The sequence below is a fragment of the Myotis myotis genome, unplaced genomic scaffold (genome assembly GCF_014108235.1).
Source record: "Myotis myotis isolate mMyoMyo1 unplaced genomic scaffold, mMyoMyo1.p scaffold_m19_p_19, whole genome shotgun sequence".
NCBI lineage: Eukaryota > Metazoa > Chordata > Mammalia > Chiroptera > Vespertilionidae > Myotis > Myotis myotis.
This window is the reverse complement of record NW_023416323.1, coordinates 7,456,913-7,480,008: the sequence shown is the minus strand read 5'-3', so window position 1 is coordinate 7,480,008 and position 23,096 is coordinate 7,456,913. Positions and strand designations below refer to the sequence as shown.

The 23,096-nt window shown below is 49.6% G+C and overlaps 1 protein-coding gene across 2 annotated transcripts in view; it reads left to right on the top strand.

Annotated features, from left to right (window-relative positions):
- ACTN4 (actinin alpha 4) overlaps window positions 1-23,096 on the top strand; it is a 76,355-nt gene that overhangs the window by 29,796 nt on the left and 23,463 nt on the right. For both annotated transcript variants that reach the window (XM_036346305.1, XM_036346304.1), the window contains exons 2-5: window positions 17,788-17,902; window positions 18,146-18,265; window positions 21,645-21,731; window positions 22,542-22,629. In XM_036346305.1, coding sequence (XP_036202198.1) covers window positions 17,788-17,902; window positions 18,146-18,265; window positions 21,645-21,731; window positions 22,542-22,629 — 410 coding nt within the window. The remainder of the gene's footprint in view (window positions 1-17,787; window positions 17,903-18,145; window positions 18,266-21,644; window positions 21,732-22,541; window positions 22,630-23,096) is intronic.

Genomic DNA, 23,096 nt, shown 5'->3' with positions numbered 1-23,096 from the left:
ACAAGAGAAGGCCCCTCTCAAAGTGAGACATGTGGCCAGACCTTTTCCCCCCTTTTTAAGCTTTCCCTTTTATGCAGAAATTGCTACCTATAGGTCAAATAAACATATATAGTAAGAGACAATAAAGTGTTTTATTTCTAGAGATAGCTAAAAGCATAAAAACATAGCCCTGTGGTTTAGCTGGCTGGCCACCTTCCTGAAACCCCGCTCACTGTTATATTGAGTTTTGGGGCAGCCCACTCATCTCCCTGTCCTGAGCTGAGCCTGGAGACTCGCAATACCAGGAAAGGAAGCACAGTCTGGGCTATCTTTGGTGGCCATTGTTATTTATGGGGCATTGGCAGAGAAGTCAGTACCATGGAAACTCTAGAGAAAGATAGAGGCTACACGGTGTGGTTGAGCAGAATTCGATAGCTCCTCAGCGCTCTCCAGGCCATGGGACTCAGAACAACACGGCCGCCCTGTCTCTGCTGTCGGGCTTGTCCTTGGGCTTTGTCTGCCTTGTCCCTCCACACCTCCTTCACTGCCGGCATGAGCAATGCTAGGGAATCAGTCTCACTGTGTTGAGTCCCTGCCCCTGGGACCTTCTCTCTGTTTGGAAGACAAAACCTGAGACTGTTCCTCCTTTTAAATGCAACTTTGTTCTGCAGGAGAGGCGAAAAGCGAGAAAGAGGTGAGAAAGAGGTGGCTTGTTCCTTTGACAATAGTAAGGTGTGCTCCAATAGGCCTTTGAAAAGGCTTTTACTGGATAACATAAGGAGGGGAACACAGGGAACTTAGTGGGAATCTGAAGCTGGAAGGGGAGTAGGAGCAGACGAGTCTCTCTTGTAGGAAAATGGAATGGGCTGGATGGCCCACAAGCTGGGTTCTACCCTGGGAAAAAAAACATACTTGGAAATTGACCTGGTGCTTACTGATTCCATTTCCTCACTTCCCACATATTTCTCAGCCCCACGGCTCCCCTGAGTCTGCTCTCTAAGATCTCTAGAGACTTCCATCCCTGAGGGTGTGTGTGCAACACCACCTAGTCAGGATGTATTTGGCACCTCCTATGTGCCAGGTGCTGTATTAGGTGCTATAGTATAGGCGGTAGGCCCTACCCTCTCTTCGTAACTTCTCTGCAATGCATGATCCTTAAACACACACACACACACACACACACACACACACACACACACATGTGCAAAAGAAGAGAGAATCCTCATGTACTCATCACCCAGCATCAATGATTATCAGCATTTTGCCAGACTTGTTCCATCAGTTTCTCCCAACATACTCCCTCCTTAGAGAATTTTAAAGACAATCCCAGCCATCACCTATAAGTGCTTTAGTATGTTCCTAATAGATTTCGATGTACATGTTCTTTATATAATTACAGTTATACTTGATGCTTCTGACCATTTTCTTCAGACTCAAACTCAAAATGCCTCCTTTTGCCTTCCTTGACATGACCTTCTCGCTGTTTCTCTTCCTTCTCATTCCCTGTCTCTGAATTCTGCTCCTTAAATGTGGACATTCCACAATGTCCTTTCCCTGGAGTATTTTATCTGCCCACCCTCCCCTAGTCATAAGCTGCACGCTTCTGTGGATAACTCCCATATCTCTAGTCCTGATGCACTTATTACTCTCCAGAGCGGTTATTTACTAGCATGTCTCTTTTCTCTATTAGACTGGGAGGTCTTTCATGGAAGATCCTTTTCTTATTTCTCTCTGTATCCCCAGCACCATCACCATGCCCGGCCTTAGGAGAAGCTCAGGAATGAAATGGTTACATGAGTGACGGAATGAAGGTGTGTGAATAAATGACCTTCTTGACGAGGTTTAGACATCGGTGTCTTTTTAAAAAATATATATATTTTTATTGCTTTCAGAGAAGAAAGGAGAAGGTGAGAGAGATAGAAACATCAATGATGAGAGAGAATCATTGATTGGCTGCCTCCTTTACACCCCACACTGGGGATCGAGCCCACAACGCGGACATGTGCCCTGACCAGGATTAAACCATGATCTCCTCATTCATAGGTTGACACTCAACCACTGAGTCATGCCAGCTGGGCATAGACCTCAGTTTCTGAATGATGCTGGCTGTGCAGCACATACCTAATTGTCAGCATGTCCCCAATCAAACTCTCTTTCCAGTCCCTCTCTGGGTTCTCCATACCCGGTTTGACATTAGTCATCCAAGTCCAAAACCTTGGAATCATTTTTTATCCTCACCCTGTCTGTAATGGGAACCAAGTTTTACATATTTTTTTCTTTTATATGTCTCTCAGCATCCTAACCTTTTTCCTTTCTTTTGTTACTACTGTTATCCTAAGTCAGGACCACATAGTGGGTGCTTAAAAGTGCAGATTCCAAAGTCAGATAGCCTGGGTGTAAACTATAGTGCTGCCACTTGCTACCTTGAGCTGGGTGACTTCGGGAGAATGCCTTAACCACCCTGTGGGGATAATGTCTGCCTCCAGAGGCTGTGGTGAGACTCGAGTGTGTTAGTACCTGTGTGCCTTTTGTACCATGCCCATCACCCAGGAAGTGTGTTGGCTCCCACCACCACTACCATCATTATCATCATTCCTGTGCTCAGGTCTCCCGAAGCAGCTCCTACCTGGCTTCACTCCAGTCTCCTAATTCACCTCAGTGTCTCCATGAACATTATCTCTCCAAGACTCATATCTAACCAGGTCACTGAGAAATCTTCCCATCACCCCACTACCCAGAGAACAAATCTTAGTTTTTTTTGGTCTCTCTACCTTCTGACCCCAACTGACACCATCTCCTGCCACCTCCTTTAGAGGTTCCCAAACATCTCCTGCATATTTGTGTGTTTTTTTTTTGCTCTTGATGTTCCCACTACATGGAACAATCTTCTTCCCAGGTCACCACCTATCGAAATAGCTCTCCTCTTTCATGGCCCCGATCAGGTGTCACCTGACCTCTGTTGTCCTCAGATCACACTGCCCAGCAGGGGCTGGCTCACCAGTGTCCCTCTCCAACCAGACCATGCACTCCTCCAGGGTAGGACTGGCAGGTTCTGCGGATCTCCCCACATTCTTGGTTGTGACTGTCTTTACTTGTTCTGAAGCTCAGGTCCCCCAGAAGATGGGAAGCTAGCTACTTGAAGGCCAGTTTCACCTTAATAGATGTTTAGTTAACTAAACTGAGGCTTTCTTATTCGCTCTGTCTTTAGTTAGTTCTTTCTTCCCCCCCCCCCCCCCCCCCCCCCCCCCCGGAGAGAATGCTGTGGAAGTTAGAAACTCATGCAAGGGTTTGCTCCCACTGGGCAACTTTGGGCAACCCTGACTTGAATTCAGGTTGCCATTATCTGGTTCTCCCTGTCAGGTCCCATCTGTGGACAACAGGCCAGACATTGGGGGAACTTTGGGATGCAGGCCTTCTTGTCTTCCCTTTGTTGGTTTGTTTTTTTTAAAAACTTTTTTTTTTTAAAGGACTCCTGCTTTTCTTTCTTTTTTTACCCCCCACCCCCATGGCCTATAAGGTACAATGTAAATGCTCCAATACTCTTCCTCTAGGCCCCCTGGAATAATTAATGTTCCATCTACTTGTCCGTTGGTTGACTTTTTCTGTTTGTTCAGGCTCAAATGTCCCATCCATAGAGAGGTCTTCCTTGATTGGCTAAACTTGATTCCCTACCCGGCTGACCGCCTCCTCTATTTACTCTTCACCACATTACCCTGTTTTATTGCACCATCACTATCCAATACCGTTTTTTCCTATGTATTGTCTCCGCCACTAGTACGTAAGCTTCATGAGGGCAGGAATATTTGTCCATTTAGTTCTCGTGCTCAGAGTAGTAGGTGGCATGTGGTAAGCGCTCGATACATTTTAAAATTGGAATTAATGAATGAAGTTTGGGAGAGGCTCAGAGCAGTGAGTCTTGCCCTTTGGGGGGAAGATGTGTTATGCCAACATTTTGGGCCCAGGATGGGATGACTGGAATCCTGTGAGGCCCAGTCTCTGAACCTCAACAGGACTTTCTGGTCTGTTCCAGCCTGAAATTGATTTCCTTTGGGCCTTGCCTTGAATCTGGCCCTGAGAACAGAAGGAGGTGTCTAAAGCCAGGCCTCCCCTGCCATGTGTGGGGAGAAGAGTGATATAGCCACTTAGCCCAGGAGCCACTGACTTTATCCCACTCTTCTCTAAAGGCACACAATGGCAGTTGGGCTGCACCTTAGCTTTATGAGTCATCGGCAATTAGCCCCACCTATCATAAATTGTTATTTCCTATTCTTTCAGAGCACCTTTATCTTCTATGCAATCCTGAACGGATTTGATGCAGGATCAGTTAACACGTGGTGTCGAAATCTGTCATTGTGCCCATATAAGGCAAACTCCTCAGGTTTCTTTTTACCTTGGCAGAATTACAGGAATGTCAAGGTAACTAGGACACCTCAGCATAGCTCTGATTCTCACTGGGTCACCTGACTTGTCCTTCTCCCATGACTCACCCTGCAGCCCAGCACTAGGCCTGCTGAGTTTATGGTGGATGGAATTGGCCAAGGGCCTCCTGGGTAGCAATTGGTTTTATATCTTCCATAGAGTGAATCAGATGAGAGAAACTATGTGAGGTAACTCACAAGGACCTGACAGGGAAAGAAACAGAAATGGAAAGCAACCTTGGCCAGAGTTGAGGTTAATTAGGAGATGAAGTGGGTCCCAGCTCTGACACCTACCAGCTCTGTGTCCATGGGCAGATAACTTCAGCATTTGGAGCCTTATCTGTAAAATGTAGAGCACTCAACAAATCCTGGTACACAGAATGTGCTCAATAAATGAGTCATTTGTACAATTAGGGTAAGCCCTACCCCACCCATTCAGCCCCTTATAGCTTTAATGGGGCATAGTGAACTGGTATGTTGAGTCCCTCCCTTTAAAATAACCCACACCTTCATGATGGCACCCCATTACAGCCCACCCCCCCATACACAGAGGCAGACACTCCTTTGTTGTTACAGAGCCAGAGTCAGAACTGTCCCTGAAAGTGGTGGGGGCCCCTTTCTCCTCTGACCTCACACTGTTCTTGGAAACAGCCACTCCTTATGACTCCTGTATGGTTTGGCCAGCCCTTAGTGCCAGCCCCAGGAAGGCCTGTAGGTAGGGAGAGCCAGGGTGAGAGTCTAGCCTTGTCACCCTGCCAGGGCAAATGGTTTCACTATTTTTAATGGAGCAATCTGAGTCAGAGGTTTCAGTCTCTCTGTATTGGTTCCTCCCAATCCTATAATCACTCTTTGGCTATAGAACCTTATTTTGTTTTTAAGACTCTCCCAAAATACTATTAATATTGTCCATCTCATGTGTCCAAGGGGTCTAAGATAGAGTTAATATGACAAAGAAAAAAACACACACACAAAAGACCTCAAATCCAGAATGATTTCTTAAACCACAAAAACTGTGCCCCCAACACCATCCTAGTGCCATGCCAGGAAGTAGAGCTACACGAGGCCAAGGGTAAGAGTAGGTAACTCTGAACACCACCAGTTACTTCTTGGCAAACTCCAGACTCCAAGCCAGGAATTTCTGGTCTGAGGCACCTCCCAGATTGACTGATGGGTTCATTCACTCCCTCATCCAGTACTCCCTGATCCCTGCTGGCTGCCAGCCCCAAAGAGGAGCTGCACTGAACCTCGGCAAAGGGCAGGCTGGCTGACAAGGACCCAGCATCTCTGTGGGCCCCCTGCCAGTGCTGGTCCACTCAGAGATGAGAGGAATTGATCATGCAGATAAATGCCCTATATTCTCTTGGCCTCCAAACTCACCCTGCTTCTCAAAGGGATCATCTTACACCCAGGTTCTGAGAGTGGGAAGCCAGTGGGCCGCCAGAGTATATGTGAAACAAGGGCATGTCTGTGAGCACTGCCCAGTTTCCCCCAGTGTGTCAAGAGCACACTTTTCCAGACCAACCTGCCTCATCCTAGCCATGGTGCCCACCCCAAGCACATTTCCTTGCTTTCACTGGAGCAGCAGAAGGCTTCTGACCAGATAGGCAGACCATGGAATCAGATCATCCCAAAACAGGAATAAAAGATCAGCAAGGAGGAGTTTTAGTTGTCAAAGGTGAAATCCACTCAGCTTGGCGTAATTGCCCTTCCACCAACCAGCAAGGCTCAATTATAGATCTTGTAAATTCCAGCAGAAAAAAAACTGTCTGCTAGAAGGTGAACAGAGGGAGCAATGGAAGTGTTTGCCCTGCCTTCAGATGCCCCTAGCCTGCAGCAGTCTTTGCACCTCTCAGTTTTGTTGGGGAGTTCCCAAGGCGGTCCCAGTAGCCCAGGGCAGAAGTAGCCCTTGCCTGAAGAGTCTCATCAATTGCCCCTTCTGACTTCTCCTCAAATGCCAAATTCCCATTATCTGGATGAACACGCCATGGGAGGATTTGTCCCAACTAAAACTGGACCCTCTTAGACACCTGTTAGGATTCTAAGCCAAGCAGTCTCACGACCAGAATTGGCTCTCTCCGGTATCTTTTTGAAGGATCAGAGTTTAAACCAGACGATCTTTAATCTCCCTTCCCACCCCGAAACCTGAGCTCAGCTATAAGCCATTGACAGTAAATGGGGTTTTTGTAGTTCAGACTCCCTGTTCTGCAGGTGAAGGGCCCTGTGCCCAATCCATTTGCAGCAAAATGCCAGACGGGGCCAGAGGAAGCGGAGGGCAGGTCTCTAGCCTCTGCTGCTGCCCTAATTTAAAAATTGCCCTTTGGGAGTGGACGTTTTCTCTTTTAAAGGTAGCTATTTCAGGGTAGACCTCACCCATCTCCTTTTCCTGCCGAAAAGCTCTCCTTTAAGACCTGAGTACTGCCTCTGACCTCTACCCTGTGGGTCCCACCTGTCTTTAGTTCAGACACTTATCTCTCTGTGGACTTTCATCTCTCTGTGGACTCTGTACAGGTTGGCAGGGGCCAGGCTCTTCCCCCTTGGGGAGGACCCAGTTCTGTGGCATCTAATCTCAGTAGCTTTGGGTTGGATGGTTGGTTAAGATAAGATCAGACTGGGGCACCTCCTTACCCTGGGCTCCCTATCCCTTGCTTCTCTGGTCTTTTAGCATCCAGGGTCCAATGCAGTCTAACAAATCCAGTGGCAAGGACTCCCTGGTTCTACCTGGGCCCTAGATCCCTCAATTGTAGGATGAGGGGGTTAGATTAGAGTGGGTGGTTCTCAACCCCAGCCACATGCTAGACTCACTTGGGAAGTTTTTTTTTTTTTAAATATATTTTTATTGATTTTAGAGAGGAAGGGAGAGGGAGAGAGAGAGATAGAAACATCAGTGATGAGAGAGAATCATTGATCGGCTGCCTCCTGCACACCCCACACTAGGGATCGAGCCCGCAACCCAAGTATGTGCCCTTGACCAGAATCGAAGCTGGGACCCTTTAGTCCAGGTGACACTCTATCCACTGAGCCAAACTGGCTAGGGCACACTTGGTAAGTTTTGTAAAATATCATTGTATAGGACCCACCTTCAGGAAATCGAATTCATTTGGCCTGGGGTGAAGGTTAGGCATTTTTAAGAAGCCCCTAGGTCCCATACATTTATTGTCAGTTCACTTTCAATAAGAATAAAAAACATATTCAATGGGACCACCTTGGGAACTCCCGAACAAAACTGAGAGGTGCAAAGAATGCTGCAGGCTAGGGGCATCTGGAGGCAGGGCAAATACTCCCATTGCTCCCTCTGTTCACCTTCTCTCAGCACGATTTCAGTAAATAGTGCTAAGAGAACCAGATATCCACATACAAAGAATGGAGTTGAACCCCTAGTTCACAGCATATACAAAAAACTCCAGCTGGATCAAAGACCAAAATGTAAGAGCTAAAACCATAAAATTTAGAAGAAAATATAGGCATAAATCATAACCCTGGGATTAGGTGATGGCTTATTCCATAGGACACCAAAAGCATAAGCTACCAAAGAAAAATATTTAAAATGGAAAATAATCTAGAGGGGTCTGCCTTCACCAACTGCAGCTCTAATACTGAGGCACCTTCCTGTCCAGGAATCATATAGTAATGAAGGTATCTACTGATTACTCACTCTCTGCTAGGCTATGTGATAAACTAATGCTTTCTCTACCTTATCCTATTGAGGGCTCACATGGTACCTTTATACTCATTTTACAAAGGAGGAAACTGAAGCTTAGAGAGGTGAAATTTGTTTTCTGAGGCCACACACAATAAGTGGAGAAGTAAGGATTTGAACCCACATTTATTAAGATCCAAGAGCCCTTGCTCTGGAGCTCTGTGTCACATTGTTCCTTCCTCAGCCTGCCTCCTTCCAGCCGAGCCGCTTCTACCCCACCATCTGGGCCCAGCCCTTAAACCAGGATATCTGCAAGTTCAGGGACCTCAGGTGCCTAAGCAAACGGCTGCTGAGGGCTCCTGTTCCATTGGAGTGGCAAGCTGAGAGCACTGGCTTGTTTTGGGAATAGCTCCAGCTCCAGGATTCCTCCTGAAAGCAAGCAGTTTTATCCCTAAGTAGGAACCCTCACCAGTGCAAAATGGGATTAGAAACTATGGGGTCATTAAATGAGTAGGCATGAGAAGCCCCGATACCATTCTATTTATTCTAGCATTTATTGAGCACCTACTGTATGCAAGTTAGTGGAGTCCTGCAGCAAAAAATATCCCACTTTCGTGGAGCTTATATTACATTTGGTAAGGAGACTGGTTGTGGACAAAGAACATAATTTCTTTTTTTTTTTTTTTTAAATATGTTGGAGTGACATTGGTCAACATGAACATATAGGTTTCAGGTACAGGTTTCTATGTTACAAGATCTGTATATTGCATGATGTGCTCACTACTCAAAGTCAAATCAGAACATCATTTCTGATAGTAACAAATACAGAGAATAGATAAAACAAGAGTAAAGTAATTCCATGGTAGAGATAAGTCAGGGAAAGCCTCCTAGGATGATGGCCTCTGAGGGAAGTCCTGAGTGATAAGAAAGGAACAATCCTATTAGGAGCTAGAATAAAGCCTTAGACCAGTGTTCCTCATGAGAAAGGGACTACACTCCAAAATCGTCCTTTACGGCAATGACATGCATGCTTTCTGGTGCCTCGCAGGGGATTGGCTACGGGATGGGAGCAGAGGGGAAAGGGCTGGTTTATTGGATGGACACGCAGGACCCTTGGAATGCTTGCTATTCCACTCAGTATTTATACCTCTCCTCCAACTGGGAAATCAGAGATTTTTCATGTAGGCTGAGAAGACTCCGAATAAGGCAACGTGAGGCCGGCACAAAAGAAGCATTCCATACTCCTTGTAACTGCTTTCAGATTAGCTTATGTTGTCATGGGACAGGCACATACAGCATGCCCACTCTGCCCCTGGCTAGATATGCATTTGTGTCCCCACGCCACAGTACCCATGCTGGCAGGGCTGACTGAGAAGCCCCGATACCATTCTATTTATTCTAGCATTTATTGAGCACCTACTGTATGCAAGTTAGTGGTTGCTGTAACCCACTTAAATTGTGGCCATGTTGTCATGATTAGTTCATTTTCTGTCTCCCAACCTGGTCTCTTGTTTTTTCTCCTGTGGATCTGGTGAAGGCAATGGATCTTCAAACAAGTGCTTACATGTACCATCACAAGACCATTCCAGAGGCTTCACAGACACCCTGGACAGATCCATGCAGATACTGCCAGAATAATCACCTTTTTGCTTGGGCCCCTGGTAACCCAGATTCCAGAAGGCTTAGCCTTTGGGCCCTGAAAGCACTTTCATAGCTAGCGATGAAGCCCAGGGCCAGGGGAGCAGTCTCTGCTTTCAGAACTGAAAAGGTGCTCTGAGGTCTGGCAGGAGCCTGGCAGATGGACAATAAGAAGGGTGGATGCCTACCCTAGGAATAAATAGCTCTCCTTCCCCTATGTCCAAGCCCCAGGCATCCTCCCTGAGGACCTAGGGAAGCAGGAACTATGGGCAGTGTCAGAGGCCACAGCAGGCAAGGTGGGAGTTTAAGAGGTGCAACTGTACCCTCCCCCTCAAAGCAGCTAGTGCCCCAGCGGACCAGCAGGCCCTACATGGTATAGCAGAGATGAGGTTTAAAAAGTAGCACCATAGGAACACACTTGGGGAGTGTGCTGTGTCCAGTTCCAGTCAGCCTGGGCCTGGGGGAAAGACTTGCTGCTGTTCCTGGGGCAGCAGTTGACCTGTGACCTCCTGCTTAAAGAGGGTCATGGTGTACACAGCGGGCCAGTGAACAGGTTTTTCGAAAATCTTGGAGTCAGCAGAATCCACATGTGAGCCTCTGCTGGGCGGGCAGGAATAGTGCAGCCTCTGACGCTGATCCAGGAGCTCTTCTTTGCTAATAATCAAAAGCCAGCATGCTTGCCTCAGCCTGGAGCGGGGGCTGTTTCTAGGTCAAAACTGACTTTGCAAAAGAGTCCCTTCATTCTGGGCTTAAAGAAAATGTTGTGTAGCAGGAAGTCATTGCGTTGGGGCGGGGGGGAGTAGAAGAAAAGCTTTTTAGCTGGATCAGCTGCACCCCACCAGGATCCTTCTTGCACTTTCCATCTCTCTGCCCTTTGGAACACCACTGGATTGCCAGTGTCTTTCAAATGTTTGTTTCTTGCTCAGTAACACCGCCCCCCTCCTCCCCCGCCCCAGCATAGAGAGAGAGGGTTTACCTCTTTGGGTTGGGAGAGGGCGTCATCCCCGAATGGCTCATTAAAGCCCACTGCTGCCACATTCCTGGCTGCTTAGGTCACCTCTCGAACAATATCCATCATTCATTTACCCAGCCACCCCACATCCTGCTGCTGGGAGGGGTCCCTGTGACACAGGAAGGACTTTATGACCAGCCATGCCAGGCCACCTCTCCCTCCCCCTTCATATTGAGTGACAAAGCAGAAACAGCTCTGGGGCCCCTCTGAAACCTGCTTTCCTGGGTGCACCATGGGGCCTCAGCATAGGGAGTGGTAACAGTGGATCCCAATGGAACCAACAAGCTCGTCTTTCTTCTTTTATCCCTCCCTCTCCTCCTCTATACCCAGTGCTATTTTAGCAACTAGAGAAGAATCTCTAACAGGCTGCCAGTGTGCAGAGGCAAGTTTGGGAGGCTCTTTGTGGTTTTGTTCACGTGTGTTCTGAAAGACAGACGAGTCCACATCCTTCCTGCCTAGATAGGTCTAGGGCTGGGTGCAAGCTCCCTTCATGGGATGACAGGGACAGACTTGGAATAGCAGGGCCACCTTTGGCATTGTGCCTGCCTCACACACTGGGCCTAGGCCATCCTCTAAAAAGCATGCCAAATTTTGGAGCCACAGTCCTGCCTGCCTGCCTGCCTTGGTGAGCTCACCTCCAGCCCTGGGACTGAGGTAGGGCTGGAGCTTTTGCTGACTTGGTTCTGCTCGCTTTGCTTTGCCCATCTGGTACCTGGCACTCTACTCAAAACATTGTGGAATGAGTGACTACCCATGTTTGTCCTAATTAGCTGTGTGACCCTCGGCAAGTCACTTAACCTCTCTCTGTCTCAGTCTCCTCTTAAAATGGAGATGATAATCTCTCACATGATCATGAGGTTGGAGGTTTTAAAGAGTTACTGTGTGTAAATGGAAAGAACTAGCAATGATCCGTTATTGCGTAGTTAACCTTTAGCATGCTCTCCCCATCAGAATGTAAATTCTGTGTCTGTTTTGCTTCCTCCTATATAGCAAGTACCTAGCAGGAGTTCCAAGTCAGGATTTGTCAGTCAAGTGAATACATTGAGTGCCTCTTAGGTGAAGCTCTGGGGACATGGCCACCAGTCAGTCAGCGCTGCCCCTGGAAAATGACCCGTGACAGTAAAATACAGATGAGCTCGATGCTCTTGCTTTCCCCTCCTCCCCACAGAGGCCGGCACCTTTGGGCCCTCCCAAATGAAATTGACATCGTGAGCTGGCATTGCCAACATGGCTCCTCTGCCTTCCTCCTGCAAATTTCTCTCAGAGCTCTCTACCCTCTTTTCCACACTGACCCTTGCCCCCTTCAGCTTAATCCCATGCAACAGCAGCCAGCATGACCTTTTGAAGGCCCGATGAGGTTGGTCTGCCCGCCTCCTGGCACATCTTACTCCCCTCACTCCTTTCTTCTTGAAACATGCTATTTCACCTGTTGTTCCCATTATCTGGAAAGTCTCCCTTACATTTGTATTACTAACTCATTCTCAGTCAGATCAGAGTTGGAGAATCACCTCCTTAGGGAAACTTCCCGTGTCTACCCCTGCCACTACATCAGGAGTTGTACCCCAGCACATGGAACCCTCTCTTTAACTCCCTTTCCAGTGGTGAGAGAGGAGAACAGGTGCAACATACTACATCAGGGCCTGGCCTCTGGAGCTTAGTACCTGGCTTTAAATCCAGCTCTAGAACTTGCCAGCTGTGTAACTACCTGTGGGCAAGTCACATCACCTCTTACCAGTGGTTCTCAACCTTCTGGCCCTTTAAATACAGTTCTTGATGTTGTGACCCAACCATAAAATTTATTTTCGTTGCTACTTCATAACTGTAATGTTGCTACTGTTATGAATTGTAATGTAAATATCTGATATGCAGGATAGTCTTAGGCAACCCCTGTGAAAGGGTCGTTCGACCGCCAAAGGGGTCGCGACCCACAGGTTGAGAACCGCTGTCTTAGACCCTTGTCCTATTTGTAGAATAGGACAGTAATAGCACTGACCTCAGAAGATAGCTCTGAGGATGACAAATTGCCTAGAACAGTGCCTGGCACATAGTTAGCTCTATGGAAGCATCTGCTACGGTTGTTAATGTTATCACTTTTCTTTCTGTACTGAGTATTTGCTTGATTAATGAGATCCTCTTCCTCATCAGACTGGGAACTCCGTAGAGTGCAGTCTGTGTCTGCTTTGGCTCACTATGTCCTCGGTGCAGTGCCTGGCCTTGGGTTGACACTCAGCAAATGCTTGTTGAGGAATGGATGTGTACCAACCCCGCAGTGGCCTGGGGCGTGGGAGCAGGTGGGCCCTGCTGTCAGACTGAGAATTTTGCATAGCTGAATTTTGCTCATGAGGCCTCCATCTTTAGAAACTGCCCCTCGGCACTATCCACTCCACACATCTTAGTCTAAATCCAGGTAGGAAGAGTGTATAAGCAGAATGCTATTTTTGTAACCAACTAGAAAAAGCTATAAATTTTTAATATCCTATTTGAATTCCAGCTCCTATTCACCAGTCATACTGCATGGAAAAATGACCTTCTGCAGTTCCCTGAAGATGGCCTCACAAGGTCATGCTGTTCTTGCTCAGAGCTCAGGGCTCCATGAGCCTCCAGTGTCAGTAGACGCCTCTCAACTTTCAGGAGAGAAAACAGTGCCAAGCAGGGCATGGATTGAGGCGGGGGAAGCCTGTGGGTGGAGTTCCGTTTTGTGTCTGTCAGGTTCAGGAGGGAGTTCTTCCTACTCACCACCTAGGCCAGGTAAGTGGATATTCTCCCCATGCACCTGCTCAGTGTTCTGCTTGGGACTCTGCCTGCCTCTAGCCAGGGAGACAGAAGTACATGGCAGAGTTACCACTTATTTAAAAATAGATCTTTCTTGACATGTATGTAGCACTGAGCACTTAATTTGTGCCAGGCACAGTCCTAAGTGGTTTACTTGCATTATTTTGTCTGATCTTCATTTAAATGAAGAGATTATTATCTTTATTTCATCAACAAGGAAGCCAAGGCTCATTGCTTGCCCAAGGTTACACTTTTGGCAGATTGCCTCAATGGCAGAGACAAGATTTGAACCCAGGTCTGTGTGGGTCCTAAGCCAGGGCACTTGCTTTCTGCTCGGAGAAGATGAGCAGAGGGCAGAGATGGGACATGTGTTTGGACATGGGTAGTGCAGTGACCTTGTGAGCAAAGATGGTGTGAACCCAACAAGGCAAGATTGTTCAAAGCCTCCACAGGTTGGGGTGCATCTTGAGAGGATCTCCTGCAATCTTGTTTCCATTTCAAACCATGGGGGTGGGGTAAGGGTCTTTGCAGAGAGGGAGGCAGCAGTGTGGATATGTGTGCTCACACCGTTCAAATGGCACTTTATTACTTGGGGCCCAGTGCACGAATCTGTGCCCCTTGAACTGTGGCTGCGAGGCTGCAGTGGGCACAGAGGCAGGTCTCGGTCCGTCCTCTGCGCCCCTACCTAGCCCCTCCTGCTGCAGCCCTTGGTCTGTCTGCTGGCAGCTCCCGCTGCTGCTTGCACCCACTGATGGTGCCGAGTGATTGGGGCCGTCGCCAGCAGCAGGTGCGAGTGGCGGCTGCTGCCCCAATCGCCCCTCAGGAACAGGGGGAGGTGGAGAAGCCCTCAGGGATGATTGGGGCCGCAGCCGCCACTTGCACCTGCTTATGGCGCCAAGCGATAGGGACTGGTGCTGGGCACTTGCAATGGGTGTGAGCAGTGGCTCCAGTGCCAGCAGCAGGTGTGAGTGCCAGGTGGGACCGTGGCATGTGGGAGCAAAGAATTTTCAGTAACCACTGGAGGCTGGCCCCAATGACAGCAACAGGTGCCCCGCCTTGGTCTGGCGCCCCTGCTCACCTGCTCCACCATCTCGCTGTGGTCGATGCCTGCCATGTTTCGCTCATGCCCCCTGGTGTTCATGCACATCATAGCGACCGGTTGTTATGCCGTTCAGTCTATTTGCATATTAGGGTTTTATATATAGAGATTTTTTTTTTAATCCTCACCCTAGAACATGCTCAGAGAAAGGAAGGGAGGGAGGGAGGGAGGGAGGGGGAGAGAGAGAGAGAGAGAGAGAGAGAGAGGGAGAGAGAGAGAGAGAGAGAGAGAGAGGAGAGAGAGAGAGAGAGAGAGAGAGAGAGAGAGAGAGAGAGAGAGAGAAAGAAAGAAAGAGAAATATTGATTGGTTGTCTTCTGCACATGCCCCAACCAGGGATCAACCCACAACCCAGTATGTGCCCTGACTGGGAATTAAACCAGCAACCTTTCGGTGTGCAGGACATACTGGCCAGGCTCATTTGACACTTCATGCTAACCCTGTGTAAGAGGCTTTAAAGCATACTGGCCCCCCCCCCCCATTTAATCTTGCAACAACTACAGGAGGTAGGTTTGGTAAGTTTATCCTATAGAGAAGGAAAAATCAGGTATAATAGGTCAAGTCACTTGATTGGAAACACAGAACAAGTTAGCTGAGGAGCTGGCATTTAAACCCAGACTTGTGCCCCTTCAGAGCATGCAAGTATAATCCAGGCAGTGGAGCTGCCATTGAGACACTTGCTCAGCCATGCTTGCAGACCAGGTGCCTAGATCTTGGCCTCAGCAGCAGCAGAACACCAATAAGGCTTGCCCTCTGGGAACTGCCCTCTTGCATCCTCTCAGCCGTGAGATGTGATTGGCCACTTTACTGCCCAACAGCATCTATCAGGCACATGCAAGATCAGAGGCTCAGCATCCCCTGTCATTTCCTGCCTTAGCCCCGCCTGCTACTGCCCTTGGCTTTACAGGTCAGCTGAGTTCCATGTGTACTCGCTGCCCACCACTGAGACCAGCTGTGCTTTGGGCATTATAAAAACATGTGAGATGTGAGGAGTAATTCCTACCCCATGGGAGTGTGCACATGTGCACGGAACCTCCAGTGAGATCCAGAAGAGGAGGAGGCTGTCAGATGCTGAGGGCTGTGTACCAATGCGGGCTGGCAGGGCACAGAGAAAGCACTCTGGAGGAGGCAGGCGGGATTTCAGGGGAGGCACAGGGACGTATTGAGAACATTTTCTGAGCACCTGCTATGCGCTCTACAGGCATTGTCACCTTGAGTCCTCACACTGACCGTGACCCCAGTGCCATCTTCATCATCACGTTACAGATGAGGAAGCAGATGCTAGGATGGGTAACTTGCCCACATGAGAGGTGTAACCAGCATTCTAGCCCTGGTTTGTCTGAATTCAGAATTGCATAGGGGCAGTGTGGGAATTTGATAGGGAAGGCAAATTCATACATTCCTTAATGAGAACCTGCTTGGTGGCCAGAGTTCAAAGTAGCTCACAGCTATGGGAGGCAGGGGACAATGCATAATTGTTGAGAGATCAGACACAAAGGAGGGGGCATCCAGGTCAGAATCGGGTCAGAGCAAGCAAGTTGGTGCAGGCACCCCCCGAGGAGCTGCCTTTCAGGCTGGTTTGAGGAAAAGGCAGTTGCTGGCTAAGGTGAGGCAGGAACAAGGCAATGGGAACAGCCTCAAACAGGAAGGGGCTTTCTGTCTCTTAGGCGGAGGAATTCATAGTTGTCAAGAGGCAGACGGGGGAGTCCTGGGCCACCGGCAGTCCATCCCATCCTGTCCCATGCCCTCCCCTCCCCGCACTCAGGTTTGGAAGGAAACCTCTCGTGGTCCCCATTGTAGTACAGCATGTTAATTAGGCAGCTTCTTTGTCTGGGAATGACCCTGTGTTGAGTCTCTGAATGAGCAGGACTGGTGACATTATCGGAACACATAGTGTTTGGCCAGAGGCTTCTTGGAAGCCCCTCACCCCCACGTGGCCTCTGCCTGTGCCTGTACCTGAGCACGGAGTGTGTGCTCTTGCACATTCCTGGCTGTCTGCCCACGTGCACACTGACCCCTGCAGAATGAAGAGGGTAGAGGTTCCTATGAGAAACTGGTTGAGGCTTTTCCCACACCCTGCTTTGGGAGGCTGAGTGGGCCGGTTTCCCAGAAGGAGTCTGGGCATGTCCACCTTTAATTGGTGTGACATGCTTCCCTGGTGCTGACATCTGATAACATGCCCCAACCAGCAGGGGGCTGAGTGGCTGGCCACCACCAGAAGGCCAAGTGCCGTGATTTGGGTGTTCTGTGTTCAGGTTTGGGCTTCTTGTCTATGGCCCTCTTTACCTGAAAACTCCCTTTCACCTTCCAGCATCCTCATGCCCACTGATCCTCAGAAACTTCCTCCTCAGAAACAGTTGTTTGACTGGGGGAGGAGGGGCCTGCCTCCCACTTGCCTGGCATCCCTCTCTAAGATACATTGATCTTAAGATTTGGAAGGGTGGGATGTGGAATGTTCCCCAGGGAAGAGAGGACATGTGGCCAATAGGAAAGCAAACTGTGAGGACGTGCACAGGGGAGGTGCTTGCTGGTAGGCCACTCAAAGCTCCCAAGGGACACTAACATAAGGAAACCTTGAATTTATAGGAGGCTTTACTTTTCCAGCTGTTTTCCTGTCCCAGGTCATCTCTGTGCCAGAGATGGGGAAGTGGCTGCCCAAGCTTCTACAGGGCAGGTGGGTGGAGGCAGTACTAGCTGGTGCTTGTGATCTGGCCAGTCCACTGGATGAATGAGGGCTGGCCGTGTCTGCCCAAGAGAACATAGCTCCACAGCAGCGGTCGCCAACCGGTAGTCTGCGGACCACTGGTGGTCCACGAGGTCCGAAAGGTTGGCGACCGCTGCTCTACAGGAGCAGGGCCCCTACCTCTTGTTTTCACACTTGGGCCTGGTACTTAGTCGGATAGGTTTGTGTGATTGAACAAGCAAACCACAGGTTGTGGCACCTCTGTCTGCTACCTGTGCTAGGTTTAGGATGTCTTGGAGAGGGCACTTGTTCCAAGGGTGGCAGACTTAGGTTCCAGTCTGTGCTCTGCCCCTTTTCACCTAGGTGTTTGTGCAGTGGGCCTGTCAAACACCCCGAGCCTCAGTTTCCTCAGATCAACCTGCTGAGTTGTAATGATTAGAAACAGTATATATAAAGGGTGAAGCCCAGGGCTATGGCCCAGCCCTTTTGCTAGAAGCCCCAACAGCCATGCTGACTGACCCTCCTGGCCACTCTCTGCTTTGCTTCCCTAGACCTTCACAGCCTGGTGCAATTCCCACCTGCGGAAGGCCGGCACGCAGATCGAGAACATCGACGAGGACTTTCGAGATGGGCTCAAGCTCATGCTCCTCCTGGAGGTCATCTCAGGTGAGACTCCTCTCTCATGAAGCACACCCCACCTGGAACCGGGTACCTGTCACAGCAGGCCCCAGGACATGGCCCACCCCCTCTGTCCTGTTGCTACTGGGAAGAGTAGCAAGTTGCTGTGTGGCTGAAGTAGCAGTGTGTCTGAGCATGGGCCTTTTGGGATGGGCCCAGAGTGCTGTGGCAGCCCGTTCTGTGGCAGCAATGGGGACCCTAGAGCTTTTCTTTTTTTCTCTTCTTTCTCAGGTGAGCGGTTACCTAAGCCAGAGCGAGGCAAGATGAGAGTGCACAAAATCAACAATGTGAACAAAGCACTGGATTTCATTGCTAGCAAAGGAGTCAAGCTGGTCTCCATCGGGGCAGAAGGTGAGCTTGGATTGGGCAGCTCAGTTTCTGACCTGCAAGCTCTGAGGCCTGACCTCTGCCTCAGAAGTTGTGCTGATGGTAGAACACTGGGTGTGCTTAAAGCCCCGATATATTCTTAACAGTGACCACAGTGATTGCCTCAGTGTGGCATTGGGCCCACAGTCTCCCCTCCCCTCCCACAGAATAATCCAGCCCAAGACGGAGGAATCTAGTGCCCCTGATCACGCAGGGCATGCTTCCTCTGCAGGGAGAGGAACGGCTTTGACTTGTACCCTGGGGGCACTGACAGACAAGTGACATGACATCTCTGTGCCAGGAGCACATTTGCCCTTAGGCCCTGCCTGGTATCTGTGGGCAGGAGGGGATGCAGAAGGTAGAAGGGCACTTGAGGCCCAGTGTCAGTGCTCTGGGGCAGGGAGTGCAAGCCCAAAGGTCAATGACCAGACTTCGCTGGCTACATGGCCTGGGAGAATTTGTCCTCTGACTGATTACCCAGGATCCTTCTGTGCCCCATGGGGATTCTCAGGACTGTAACTTTCTACTTCAAGCCCTCCTACTAGAGCAACAATGTGCTGTCCCTCTAGCAGCGGGTTCTTGTCTTGTGGTCACAGGCACTTTTGGAGACTAGGTGAAGCCTGATGGAGTTCAGCTGCTCCCCATCAGCCTAGACTCAAAAGTTCTCATTAGTCAGAGCAGTTTTCCTATGCACAACATCCATGTTGTCCCAGCATTTCAAAAAACAAAGAAAACTAATTGCCATTAGTGACAGTACTCTGAGAGTGTGGCCAAGACTCTAGGCTAGAGTGCCTATAGAGAGTTCCAAGACTTCCCCTGCCCCTGCTGCCCTGGGACCTCTCCAGAGAAGGGTGCCAAGCCTTAGATACCACAGTCGGAGTAGTTGGTGTTTGTTTAAAAAAAAATCAAAGCCCAAAGATTTAATTAGGCCCTGAGATTTTCTGTCCTTGCATGGATCTTTCCTCCTGGCTGCCCTCCAGCCTTCTGCTTCTCACAGCTGCATTTATTTTGCTCAAATTCTATTTTGTAAATACAGAAGGGGTTAGAGGAGAGGCCCGTGGCAGTCATCAGTTTTCATTTGGAGAAAAACTCAGGCTAAAAACGTTCTTTTTTCATGTCCAAATTAGTTCACTCCCAATTCTGTGACCCTCAGGCCTTAGACAAAGCTGTAGAACAGCCTACCAGGGACATTCCAAGGGCTTTGGGATACCTGAGAACCCCAGCCCCCACACTGCCCTTATCTCCCTGTCCCTCTAAGGATCTACACAGTTGTAGGAACATTACTTCCTTATGGGGGTTATTAGAGGGAATGAGTTGGAGGCACAGCTGCAGTTCCGAGAAGCAGCTGGTGGAAGTGTAATGAGAAAAGCCTTCTTCTTCCCCTCACAGGAACTCCCTAAGCCCTCCGTGACCAGCTTCCCCATGTAACCGGCTGGGGTGGGAGCTGTGACCTCCTCTCCAGATTGCCCATCCCCCACCTCTGGGTATCTGGCACTTGGGAGGAATGCAGCTTAGATTTCCTGAATGAATGGCTGCCTGTGCACCACACTGGGAAGCCTCTGCCTGGTTTCAGAGTCTGGGCTTCTTGGCCCTGGGAAAGGGCCTGCAGACACTGTGTTCTTCCTCTGCCTCCAGGCTGCAGACTACACATATTTTCTTATCCTGAAACTAAAGCCAAAAGCTATCCTCAGCCATCAGCCCATGGCTTCAATTGGGGAGTTTCCCCACCATTGCCAATAGCGTCCCCACCCTTTTCTCTTGAGTGTGTCCTTGGGGAAGGTTGGGCCCCATCCTGTGGATGACCACGATACCCCCTTTTAAATCAAGCCCATCCTAGAGTTTTCTGCTCTTGAGGATCCCTGAACAAGATCTCTTGAAGTGTCCTTCTATTCTTCCCACCTTTCTCCCTGCATCTTTTGTGCCAGGGTGTGTGGGGGCAGAGGACATTTAAAAGACTGCCAAAGGCACGTCTGGCTGATGGGCTCCTCCTGGATGAGGCCCCTTGTACTTCTGTCACCCAGCAGTGGACACATGGTACCCTGAGTGCTGCAGAGATGACTTTCTCTAAGTTGCTGAAGCTAAAGAATGTGTGGTCCAGACCCTTCTCTCTCACTCCCAGACGTCTCAGAGAGAAGTTGGTTTTTGGGTTCTGTGTCCCTACTTTCCTCTTCCTTCAAAAACATCATATCTTTCTCAAGGGCCAGGGCCAGGGCCAGGTGCTGGGGATGCAGTGGTCACAAAGGCAGACAATGAACAAGTAAACCAACCAAGAAATACATGGTTCCAATTGGCAATCAGTATGAGGGGAAGAGCAAGGTGGTGGGGAGAGGAGCCCTGGGATGGGTGCAGGGAGCACCTTTAGACGTGTTCAGGGAAGCCGTTTTGAAGAGGTGACAATAAGCAGCGGCTGACAGGATAAGAATGACTAGCATCTGAGAAAGGGGGTTGAGGGATGCATTTTTATTGATGGGCAGAAGGTGTGAGGTCCTTAAAGCAAAAAGGAGCCTGGCTTGCCAAAAGCACACAGCTAAAGAGTGCTGGGGAAGGGGAAGGGCAAGGTCACCCAGGGCAGGCCTTGTAAGCTGGGCCTCAGAACACGGGCTTCGTTTGAGGTGTAGGTGAGTGACACAAATCTGATGCAGTTTTTAAAGGGACCATCCTAGCTGCTGTGTGGAGGTGGATTGCAGGGGCTGGTGTAGGGCACAGTGCATCAAGCTCTGGAGGAGACAACACTGGCTTGGGCAAAGGTGGCAGCATTGGGCTTGGAAGGAAGTGGACAGGTTCTCAACAAACAGTAGTGCAACATGTACCTACTAGTGGGGAGACGTGTCCATAAAGCCTGATGGAGGTGTCAACAGAGGGCTGGGAGCAAGCTTCGGGGAGGAGCAGTCTTTAAGCTGGGTCAAGGGAGCCCTGGCTGGTTTTGCTCAGTGGAAAGAGCAGCGGCCTGCAGACTGAAGGGTCCCGGGTTCGATTCCAGTCAAGGGCACATGCCTGGGTTGTGGGCTCGATCCCCGGTCGGGGGCATGCAGGAGGCAGCTAATCAATGATTCTCTCTCATCATTGATGTTTCTATCTCTCCCTCTCCCTTCCTCTCTGAAAGCAATAAAAATATATTAAAAAGAAAAAAGAGAGAGAGAATGAGCTGGCATGAGGGAAAGAGGCTTGCATGGCCAAGGACACATATGTTTAGAGGCTTTTGGACTGTGCTTCCCAGAGTGTTCAGGGGACATCTCTAGTGAGAGTGGTGGAGGGTAGGCCTGGGCAGCTAACTTTAAGTGGGTTGGGAAGGCTGCCCTGGGGATAGGGGGCTCTCAGTCTGGTTTAACAACCTTCTCGCCCTTTGCCCCCTCCCTGCACACAGAGATCGTGGATGGCAACGCAAAGATGACGCTGGGGATGATTTGGACCATCATCCTCAGGTTCGCCATCCAGGACATCTCGGTGGAAGGTAAGAGCCAAGAGTCCTACTGATAGCCAAAACCACTTTCTCCCTACCCAGGTTCCACCTGAGTTGGGAGAGTTAGATTAGGATTTCGGGCATTTTGTTTTCATGCTTCAAGGCTCATCCCTGTTTCCCAGTGTCACTTCCAGGGCCTGGCCATGTGCAGGGGTGGTTAGTGGAGATTCTGGCCCAGGCTGTAGGTGAAGGGATCCCCCTCGAAGCCACCCAACTCTGGTATCCACCCAGAGTACTTTGCTTTCACAGCCTCTGTCTCGGTGGACCCTCACATCACCCTCATGAAGATGGCATGATCAGCTCCAATTTACAGCCGAGGAATCTGAGTCATATAGACATTAGTCAGAGTCAGGCCTGGCCTGGTTCCCCTGAGCGTCAGTGCCTACCTGTTTCCACTCTCCGACTTTTGCCTCTGTGGATCTGGAATCAGTCCAGGCCATCACCGACTCTTCACTTTGTTCAAGGAGAGGCCGAGGCCAGGATCAAAGGCTTCTTTGATGATGTATCCTGGCAGTAAAAGGCACAGGCCTTGTGGTCTGAAACATGGCACAGGTTCAGACCTTGACATTATTGTGTCACTGCCATTTCCTGGGGTGACCCTGAGTGAGTTACTTCTTGGGGCCATGTGTGCTGATCGGTGGTTAGGATCAGCAGAGGCCTGCCCGTGTCTGGAATGGAAGGGGCTGTTGCTACCGTCACTGCTGCTGCTGCTTTGTCTGGTGGCCTGTCCCTCAGGTTCTGCTTGAACAAGAAGAATGATTTTGTCTGAACCAGTGCTCAGTGTCTTTGTGTGTTTTGCAGAGACCTCTGCCAAGGAAGGGCTCCTCCTCTGGTGCCAGAGAAAGACAGCTCCATACAAGAATGTCAATGTGCAGAACTTCCACATCAGGTGAGCGCTGGCAGCCCCGAAGCCCTACTCATTCCCTTGCTTCTTCCTGGGACCTGAGGCACTATCCTCCCACCTGCCTTCTTTTCCTGTGCGTTCCTCATGATCTGTCAGTTGCCAGCCCTCCAGGAGTCCCTTCTCCTGACACTGACTCCTGTGAGCTCCTTGTAAGGTCCCTGTGTCCTCTCTGAGGAGGAGGGGGAGGGGGAGGAGAGGTGGTGGTGGTGAGGCCGACAGTGGCAGTTGCCTCACCGTCCTGGGCTGAAGGCTTTAAAGGCCGGTTCTATGGCCAGCCTTATGACTCTTCTTCCTCCACAAGCAAAGTGATTCTCTAAAGCAACAACAAAGCTCTTTTTTTGATTTTGACCTCTCAAGAGAAACCCATCCCTAGAGATGCTCGTGAATTGAGTGTTTGGGAAAACACACTTTGTCCATTCTAGTGAACAAAACCCAGTCAGCCCTCTGATGAA